At 39.4% G+C, this 10,395-nt stretch overlaps 1 protein-coding gene across 1 annotated transcript in view; it reads left to right on the forward strand.

Moving 5' to 3' along the window:
* The first annotated feature begins 1,547 nt into the window (after nucleotides 1–1,547).
* wdr19 (WD repeat domain 19) overlaps nucleotides 1,548–10,395 on the forward strand; it is a 22,996-nt gene continuing 14,148 nt past the window's right edge. Inside the window, exons 1-17 of the mRNA XM_078260032.1 lie at nucleotides 1,548–1,648; nucleotides 3,286–3,377; nucleotides 3,481–3,546; nucleotides 3,674–3,799; nucleotides 4,012–4,127; nucleotides 4,230–4,345; nucleotides 4,555–4,635; nucleotides 5,557–5,669; nucleotides 5,774–5,947; nucleotides 6,040–6,110; nucleotides 6,195–6,367; nucleotides 7,022–7,142; nucleotides 7,293–7,399; nucleotides 7,512–7,628; nucleotides 7,900–8,055; nucleotides 8,447–8,594; nucleotides 8,933–9,146. Coding sequence (XP_078116158.1) covers nucleotides 1,643–1,648; nucleotides 3,286–3,377; nucleotides 3,481–3,546; nucleotides 3,674–3,799; nucleotides 4,012–4,127; nucleotides 4,230–4,345; nucleotides 4,555–4,635; nucleotides 5,557–5,669; nucleotides 5,774–5,947; nucleotides 6,040–6,110; nucleotides 6,195–6,367; nucleotides 7,022–7,142; nucleotides 7,293–7,399; nucleotides 7,512–7,628; nucleotides 7,900–8,055; nucleotides 8,447–8,594; nucleotides 8,933–9,146 — 1,997 coding nt within the window. The 5' untranslated portion in view covers nucleotides 1,548–1,642. The remainder of the gene's footprint in view (nucleotides 1,649–3,285; nucleotides 3,378–3,480; nucleotides 3,547–3,673; nucleotides 3,800–4,011; nucleotides 4,128–4,229; nucleotides 4,346–4,554; nucleotides 4,636–5,556; nucleotides 5,670–5,773; nucleotides 5,948–6,039; nucleotides 6,111–6,194; nucleotides 6,368–7,021; nucleotides 7,143–7,292; nucleotides 7,400–7,511; nucleotides 7,629–7,899; nucleotides 8,056–8,446; nucleotides 8,595–8,932; nucleotides 9,147–10,395) is intronic.

The following is a 10,395-nucleotide window of genomic DNA, read 5'->3' on the forward strand; positions in this document are numbered from 1 at the left end:
ATATATATATATATATATATATATATATATATATATATATATATATATTATGTCTTTGCTCTAATTTTACCATTTTGCTTGGAAATCATATACAGCTGCTCCCTTCAGTGCATCTAAATGAGATCTGAGTCAGCAGGGTGCTTTCTGCTTCGGCATGCCGGAGAACAGTGAGGAATATTTGTGTCACACAGCTGGCATTTCATTCCAGCTCCCAACATTTGTACAGCAAAAGGAAGCTGTCACCCTTCCATCACTATATGGGAGAGTACAGAACGTGCTGTGTCACCAGAGTGTTTTCCTCTGCCTTTCTTCAATAACGAAATAACACAAGAGAAGGAGTAGTTGACATTGATTTCAGATGAATACAAGGATAGTACATTCATTATTTATCTATCTATCTATCTATATCTAACTATGCTCACTATCGAGTTGGAGAAGCTGAATATGGTGTTCCTCTTATTCGAAGAGCATTGTTGATTGCTTACATGAAATCAGAAAAGATTAGCTTGGCCCAAGCAGATGTTAGGAACTCTGGTGACACTGGAATGATGAAGTCCTAAAAATTGTGCAAGGTTGTCATCTACTGGATCTGGGATGGAAGCACGTGGTATTAGGATCACAGAAACTGCTGTGATGCATCTGTGGTAAGTCATGTTTTCATTCCCTGTGCACAATGTATGTCAGCCAGGGTGGAAGAAGTACTCAGATCTTCTTGCATTAAACATTACTTCAATAAAAGTACAAAAGTATTAACACTACAGTAAACCAAGTACCAAGTAAAAGTATTTATTATGCAGAATGGTCCTTTTCAGAATAATATTATATTTTTGGATTATAATTATTGATGCATTTATGTGAAAGTATCACTTTAATGTTTCAGCTGGTAAAGGTGAAGCTAGTTTTAATTACTTTATGAACTACCAGTTGATCCATAATAATGCATCATAATTTATTAGTTGATTATATTTTGTATTAATAATCTGATGCTGTCAAAACAAATGTAGTGGAGTAAAAAGAACGATATTTAGTATAAGTATAAAGTATGAAGTAACAAAAAAGGGAAAGTAAAGTACAAGTACCTCAAAATTGTACTTAAGTACAGTACTTGAGTAAATGTACTTAGTTACATCCCACCACTACAGTTTAGTGTACAGTGTTCAGTGTGTTTGTACATGATGTGTAATGCTATGCTAACAAAGAGGTGAGTGAAGTATGATTTCCAATAAGCAATTAGATTATTCGACAACTGTAATCTAAATATTATTAGATTTTTGTCTCCTTAAACTGTGGTTAACAAATGAAAGGATTAGAATATATTGGTATAGATTTCTCACAAGACAAATGTGAAACTTAACGAAGCTTTTTTAAACTAATTTATTTGTTTTTTGTTGTTGACTTTCAGTTTACTCTACCAAGCTATAAAACCATAAGTTTCTAAAATATAAGACATTATTCCATCAATCTCATTATTTTCCCTCTCTGCTTTGGAGGCACCTCATTGGCTGATGGTTGCTATGACATCGCCGTAGCTTCTGCAGACTCTTCAGAGTGAAGCATTGTGGGATACACAGAACAGTTTTGTCGAAGCGATGTTTTGAACAGAAATATCGATTTAAAATTTAAATGATTAAACGTCATCAAGATGAAGGTTGGTACCAGCGATTTTTGTAAATACCAGCATTACTTGTGGTTGTAAGAATTCTGTGTTGGATTTTGTCACATGAACTGTCTTCAGCCAGCTAGCTAGCTAGCTAGCTAACCGAGCCAGGGTTACATGCTAATGTAACGTTATCGTTTTATGTTGGGTAACGTTAGTTCGTGAACGTTAGCTAAACCAGCTATTTTGTTGGCTTTAGCGGTAATAAAGTCAACATCAAAGATGTGGGTTTTTAGGTGTGACTTCAACTTATTATAGAACGCAGTTTTTCCAAATGTTAGGTTAAGCTATTCATGCATTTTATTAAGACAGCAGGAAAGCATACTGTTAGGCTAGTAATGGCCAGAATAATCAGAACACAGTGTCCAAGTGGTAATGTTAGCCTACATTAATCACACACACAAGATAATGTGTGGGAGCTGTCTGTCATGTGTCCATTTAACATTTTAAGCATTTATATAAATCCGTTAAACTAATTTTAACTTTACAAATTACCTAGCTACAATTACAAGTAAGACATGGGTTTAGGCCAAGTGAAGAATCATACGTATGTTTGTCACTCAGTATTACATTCATTACATTGAAAATAGCCTTTATCTATATACATTTTACTCGATACCTGTTGCAGATAACACATTTGTTTTGTAAGGGGTGCTGCTATCACTGTCAACAAAATGTTAAATACATACAGTTAACTGTTTGACATTTTTATGGTTATGCTTTGAACAAAACACATTGTTTATAAGACAGTCAGAAACTGCCCAAACTTGAGTTATCTTTGAGCACCGAGGCTTATTGATAGGCATCAAAAAAGTGAGAAAAGTTTGAAAACAAAAGATTTGCCAGACCAACTGCATGTTAAACTTTCATAAAGTTGCAGAACTAGAGAGGCTGTGATACCCTGACTTTGAGTCCCTAGTATGGATCAAACTCCAAAAACGCTGGACCCTGAACTTCTTATAACACTATTTGATACCGTCTTTCATCAGATCTTTCCTGCAGGGTAATCTTGAAACCTCTTTCAAACTCTACGCCCCCAGTTTGTAATGCAGCTTTACAGTTCAAAATGTGCAGTCTCCAAACCCAAACCAAGATTACTCAAGTGATGTCACTACTCGGCAGGTTCAGCAGTTGTTCATCATCGTTGTTACCTGCTGAGTAGCGCTGCTCATAACTACTCAATTCACTTTGATGTGTAATTAGTGGAGTGATCCGCAAAAACACAGAGATAGAAAGAGAATTTTAAAAAAATCAAGAATTATGGGATTTCTAGTTAGTTTAATATAAGTCTTCACTTACGCCTACAACACCTTACTTACTTTCTACATTTTGAACAGCACATTTACAATAATATTGCTTCTGGTTTGTCAAAAATGATGAAATAAAGTGTGTTCAAAAAGTTTTTTAAGATGGAACTTATGTTATAAGTATATGTAGAAAACTATGAATGCTATTTTAATTTTAAATTCAATTTTATTTATAGTATCAAATTATAGTATATATATAAGTTATCTCAGAACACTTTACAGATAGAGTAGGTCTAGACCACACTCTATTCTCAGTTGGTATGAAGTAAATATGTGTATGTCTTTTTACAAATAAAACTTACTTAATCTATGTGTCCACAGAGCGTTTTCATCCTCGCCGACAAAGCCTGGGCGGGTTCTACCCTACTGTATAAGTGGCAGAAAACCCTTGGTAATTATATCGCTGTTGCAGGGTGAGTACAAACCAAAGAGAACTTTGTAATAATCGACTTCTCTTTATACACGATTTACGTCAACACAGTACCTAAAATATGCATGATATTTCTAATCATACAGACAGGACAACTCAGTGAAAATATTTGATAGACATGGACACAAGTGGACTGAACTCAACCTTCCGGGGTAAGTTTGAGAAAATCATTTATGGTTCCAGTTTTGTCTAATCGAAAAGCTCCAGGTGATTACCCCTTGCTGTTTAAAAGTATTTTAAGTTCCTTTCGACTTCTCTTCTTACTCCAACTCCCCTTAGGCGCTGTGTGGGGATGGACTGGGATAAAGATGGGGACATTTTGGCAGTGATAGCTGCAAAATCCAGCTTCATCTACCTATGGGATGCCAGCGTCAATAAAACATCCCAGATAGACAGCGGCATGAGGTATGACAAGCATCAATCACATTTCCAAAGAGGGAGAAGTTAGCATTGGCTTGATTCTCTGGAAATCCGATGCCAGTGTTTCATTCATAATTCCAGCCCATGTTGCTCAAACAGAGCAACTGTCATTTAGTTTGGATGACAGTAGCTGTGACATTGTAGGCAATCACTCCTAATACTCTGGGTTTGTTTCCTGCTGTCATTTGTTTCAACAGAGATCAGATGTCCTTCATCTTGTGGTCAAAGTTGGGCCCACTGTTAGCAGTTGGAACAGTCAAAGGAAATCTGTTGATTTACAATCAGCAGACCTCACGCAAGATCCCTGTACTGGGTAATGCACACACAACACAATTGCACAGATACTTGTTTATCGTTTTGTAGTAGTCACTTCTGTTGGATTGATTGTCTCTCCCTCTCCCACCACACATGCCAGGTAAACACACCAAGAAGATCACTTGTGGTTGCTGGAGTGTTCAGAATCTACTGGCTCTGGGAAGTGAAGACAACACTCTGAGCGTCAGCAATCATGAGGGAGACACCATCAGACAGGTAGTACAATAGTAAATACTAAGTAACCCTACATTGGTCATACTGTATGTGACAGAAAAGTAAAAGGTAAACAAATATAAGATGACATATTTTTGAAAAATGACAGAACAGAAAAGTATCACTAAATCGAGAAAGTTGAGTAAGGGAGAAAAAAAGAGTCTTGTAAGGACTGTAATCAAGTACTGTATATGGTTATTTACTTTCTCCAGACAACACTTCGCGGTGAGCCTGCTGAGATGCACTTTTCAGTGGTGAAGACGGATGAAAGGTCCGGTCAAGGAGAGAGCACTGTAAGTTTGTGTTTTTTCTGCAATTTTTCCCAAACTTCAATTTATCCACATTCTTCAATCATTTTTACATCAGACATTTATTACAACTTGTTCACATTTTATTGTGTTGAATTGAAGTGTCACCAGTCAATAGTGCGTTCCATTTGTACTCGGAAGTCAGATTTTCCGAGGTCAAAGTCGGAACCACGCACCCTGACCTCTGATTTCCGAGCTCGGAACTCCGACAACCACCGAGTACCCCGAGCTAAAAATCCAACATGGCTGCTCCGTGCATCAACAGTTGTGAAAGCTGTAGTAACGTACCATTATAAGCACTGTCTTATTTGTGTCTCACTTAATCCGTCATACACTTCTGTGGGCATGTTGTTTCGCTGTTTGTATGCACAAAAACAGCGTAATGCGTTGTTATAAACTGGCATTGCTAAGAATGGCTAACCTGGCTAGAGCTAATTAGAGATTCTTTTTTAGGGCTTTTCCGCCTTTAATGGACAGGACAGCTAGGTGAGAAAAGGGAGAAAGCGGGGGAAGACATGCAGGAAATCGTCAAAGGTCGGACTCGAACCCTGGACCTCTACATCGAGGCATAAACCTCTATGTATATGTGTGCCTGCGCTACCAACTGAGCCAACCCGGCCACTGCTAGAGCTAATTAAAACAATGAAAATCTGACTTGTAAATTCAACTCGGGTGTGACGTCAATCCCAGCTTTGGCTTCCGAGTTCCGAGGTAAATGGAACGCACTATAACTTCTGTCATACCCGGCCAAAATAGTCACTGTTGGCATTGGCATGTACTTTCATTGTGAAAACCTGTTTAAACTGTGCAACTTTTAGACAAACTTAAAGTTTGTAGGAATTATATAATTGTTTGAACTTGACTTCATGGCATGCGTTTACCTTCCTGCAAATATTGACCCTTCAGGTGAGTGTCTCTGTGGACAAGAAGATACTGATGCTCTTCAATATTAACGACCCTGACAACCGGATAGAGCTGACCTTCCAGCGCCACTACGGAAACATTGTGTCCTACCGCTGGTACTGCACATGATCACACACTAACGAAACACTGGTACTACTGAATCATTGCAGTGAGATATTTGTGCTAAAGTTAGCTCTCTTCCTCTGTGTGTTTCTTCAAGGTATGGCGATGGGTATATACTGATTGGCTTCTCCCACGGGTACTTTGTGGTTATTTCCACTCACATCAGGGAGATTGGGCATGAGCTCTATCAGGCTCACAACCATAACCATAGTCTCAACAGTGTGGCCATCTCGCCAGCATTAAACAAGGCTGCCTCATGCGGGGACAACAGGTACACACAGGTTTTCAAAAGAAACAGCACAGCCAATCCTGTTTATGTTTAGGTAAGTGAACAAAACTAAAGCCCCATGCTTCTTGTCGCAGCATAAAGATCCATGAGTTGTCCGAGCTCAAAGATATCAACAGTGTAGTTCGGCTGGATGATGAAACTAAAGGTGAGACAGTCCTCTTTTTCAGCCATACTATCAGAGGGCCATCTTGAACCACTTCTCATTCATCTGCCCCTCACTCTCCTCCAGGTCTGGACCAGCTGAACTGGACAGACGATGGCCAGCTGTTGGCAGTCTCCACCCAGAAAGGAACGCTCCATGTCTTTCTAACCAAGCTGCCCATCCTGGGTGGCAGCTTTGGAACCCGGCTAGCCTACCTTACTTCCCTGCTGGAGGTCACTGTGTCCAACCAGGTGGAGGGGGTGAGGACAAACACACACACAAACACACACACACACACACACACTGTAGTAGAAACAGAATTACATTACAAACCTCTAATCACAAGAGAAGATTTTCTTAGAGAGGTATTGAATGAATACAGAAACACAACAAGGAAGAATTCAGAAAGCGCATCCCTCCACCAAGGCTGCACAGTTCTCAAAATGTATTTACCAATAGAAGATATGTAGACATGTTCTGCTTTAGTGATACACAGTAGTACTGTTTGGTTAATGGCAGCCATAATATGGAGAATACCTAAATCCTGTGGTATCGAATATAAAAGGACAAATGCACAACCTTTTTGAGCTGTCTTGATCCAGATATGTTATGCTCTAATTTTGGTGCATATTAGAGAAAATCTAAATCTCTTTGCCAAAAGTAAGAAATGTAAAATACACCAAAGTTTCAGGATTATATGGTATATAGTATTCATGCTATAATGAGCCATGACCCAAAACTAATCAACAATTGTGTTTGGACAATAAATAAGTGAGCTCAGGAGGATAGAGATTGGTGGGGGAAGGGTTTTTAAAAATGAGAGTATATAAAATGGGGAGATAAGATTGAGTCAGCGGTGTTACAGCTGGGGGTAAACCACCTTCAATCTGTCTTTGATCCACTGTATTTTTCAGGAGCGTCCTGTAACCATAGAAGTGGAAGTAGAGCCTACTTTCATTGCGATGGGAACATACCATGTGGCTGTGGGAATGAACAACAGAGCCTGGTTTTACGCCCTGGTAGACCAAGAACCTGGTGTGTGTGTGTGTGTGTGTGTGTGTGTGTGTGTGTGTGTGTGTGTGTGTGTGTGTGTGTGTGTTTGTGTTTGTGTTTGTGCGTGCGTGTTATGTTGTCTTGTAAGTAAGTATGAATACGTGTCACTAAACCATTTGGTTTGTCCCTTAGGTTTTAATAAGCTGAAGGACATTGAGTATTTGGGGACAATAGCCAGCATGTGCCTTAACTCAGATTACGCAGCAGCACTGTTTGAGGGAAAAGTACAGCTGCACATGGTGAGTCAGTGCTTTGTTTCTCTTTTTATTGACCAATTATTGATTATTGAGCAGGCTTTACCGTTTACTTTTAGCATGAATATATATACTACAGGTCTGTGTGTATGTTTAGATCGAAGGCAAAGACCAGGAGGAGAAGAAGCAGATGAAGTTGTTTCCAGACGATGACAGAAAAGGTCGGATCCTTTGTCATGCACTCACTGCTGACTTCCTCTACTACGGCACTGATGTAAGGCTCAGCACATCCTCACCTCAGTCAGCCCATTAAAATCTTATTAGCAGGATAAAATAGGTGGATACTATTTAGTTCAGGTTGTATGTTTCCTTAAGACCTTTCTGTAGCCTTCTGAATATAACCATGTGTCTCCTAAAGCCAGTTTACAATGAAGCTGCACCACAAATAATGAATGGAAGCCTGACTCCATGTGTTCATTATCTTGCTCTTCCTTTATCCCCTTTTCTAATGGATGTTATCGTCTCTCTGTCTATCTGATTGTCAGTCAGGTAATGTGGTGTGTGTCTTGGTGGAGGACTGGGAGACTGTGAACAGCTACAGCCATTCTGTTGGTGTGAGGAAAGTGTTCCCTGACCTTAACGGCACACGGCTGGTTTTCATCGATGACAAGAACGGCGGCTTTCTGCTCTCCCCTGCAAATGTCAGTACATGGGGTTACTTGACACATCTATGCATGCATACAGCTAAACATACATACACACACTGATAAAGCCCGTAAGTGATGAATTATCATGGTAAGACGAGCATTAATATTTAATTTAACAACGACAATAAAGTAATAAAATAATAATGATGAATAATACAATTTATTTATATGGCACTTGTCAAAAGCAGTGATTACAAGGTGCTTTACAAGGATAAAACCGTATGATTTCAAATAACAGAATTGGATTAACAAGAGTCTAAGAGAGTGAGTGTGTGTGTGTGTGTGTGTGTGTGTGTGTGTGTGTGTGTGTGTGTGTGTGTGTGTGTGTGTGTGTGTGTGTGTGTGTGTGTGTGTGTGTGTGTGTGTGTGTGTGTCTCCAACCCAGGCAACAGATTCCTGCTATGAGCTCCCAAACTTCTCTCCCACCATCACGGGAGTGCTGTGGGACAACTGGCATGCTGACAGAGGAGCATTTGTAGCTTATGATGATGACAAGGTCTATACCTATGCCCTGCACAAAACCACTATATATGGTAGGGTGATGGGTGATGCCACGCCCACACACACACACACACACACACACACCTACCTCTGACATTTACCACTAGCATATTAAACACAGTACTGGTCCTTGATTTTTCTTACTCTTGCTGTCTTATTCAGAGGGACTTGCAATGAAAGCAACAGCATACATTTTAATATGTAAATCAACACAAATACTGTTATCTCACATTACATAATGCAATAAATCAGGGTTCTCATACCCTTAAAATACTCCTGTTACCATAATTCTGTGATGTAAATGTAGCCAAGAGATAACAGGAAAGTGTTTTTAAACTTTATTTCCTTCTTTCTAACTCTGTCTGCCCAGGCCCCCGGGTGGTGTTGGTGGGGAGCACCGCACTCCTCTTTTCCCAGAAGCCTTTGCTTTTGCACAATGGAGAGCTGACATGTCAGACGGCGAGCGGCAAGACCAGTGAAGTGGCTCTGAGCACGCACTCCTTCCTCAAGAACTCAACCAGCACATCGACGGATACGCCGCCGGAGCTCGGCACGCAGCTCACCCAGGCGCTGATGCTCAAGAGGTCAGCCATGTTGGAGATACTAATGTGTTTGCTTCTGATGGACAAAGATATATATTGGTGATATCTTTTATCTTATTTTTTAGTTGGAAGTTTATTTGGTTGTGAGACCCTATGGTCAATCCAATTTGTGGTTAGTTTTTTTCAGATGCTGTTGTTCAGGGTGCATATGTGTATATTGACATTATATGGACAGTTGTACAGTAACAGCATTTTGGATTGTTACGTATTATGATGGATATGGAACATCAAGATGATTAATATTCTTCCTTAACACAGTATGTCAAGATACAGAATGTAAGGCCGGTTACACACTGCCTGCGTGGCGTGAGCATGGCGTTTCTGTTGCGTGGCGGCTGCGTGGATTTTTCTATGTCTTTACACACCAGAACCGTGTCTGGCGCGGCGCTGCTGCTGCTAGCCTTGTCTGGACACATGTATGTTTCCCATTGATTAAATTAAATACCATGTTAAACATAAACATATACTGATTTGATTACAGCAAACACAACGTCAGCATTATTGACGGCAAAATAGGCTACAGAATATTTCGTTCTGTATTGAAAGGTGCAATATTAGAAAAATCTTTTTTTTTATTATATTTATATCTGCATTTATATCAAAACCTAGAGACTTTCAAACATCAACATGTCATTTATTAATATGTATTCGTGTCTAAACAACATATAAACATCTTTTCCTATTCTATTTTGCCTGGAAACGCTTCCAACACACTTGCGTGTCGTGTGAAAAATAGGCGTCTGTTCTATTTCTAGCAGGCACGCATTTTGCCTGAAACACGTGTGTCACGCAGGCAGTGTGTAAGCTCTAACCTGTTAACATGGGAGCCGAAATATAAACGGTCACGCCACGCAGCTGACATGCTCACGCGAAAAATGGAAAAACTAAACAAAACACAGCACCAAAAAGTACATACAGACACTACACGGCCTTTACACACAGTACTTTAAGTTAGTGAAGCTGACAGGACTTTAGATAGCTGAGTATTGTACTCTGCATAGTTTTTATATGTTACAGGTCCCGTTTTGGTTTGTTTGTGGTTTTGTTTTAAATGATCTAGTGGCTCAGGATAAGATTAATATTCCTGAATGAATGTAGTTCTTTAAACTGACATTTATTTAATCAGTTGCAATTATTGAATGAACCAACACAAAGTCCAGGTTTGATGTGTTCAGAGGGGTTTTTCCAAATCTGTTTGCAAAAATAATATATATAATAATATAATTGGAGA

This window comes from Sander vitreus, chromosome 2, assembly GCF_031162955.1.
Source record: "Sander vitreus isolate 19-12246 chromosome 2, sanVit1, whole genome shotgun sequence".
NCBI classification, from domain to species: Eukaryota; Metazoa; Chordata; class Actinopteri; order Perciformes; family Percidae; genus Sander; species Sander vitreus.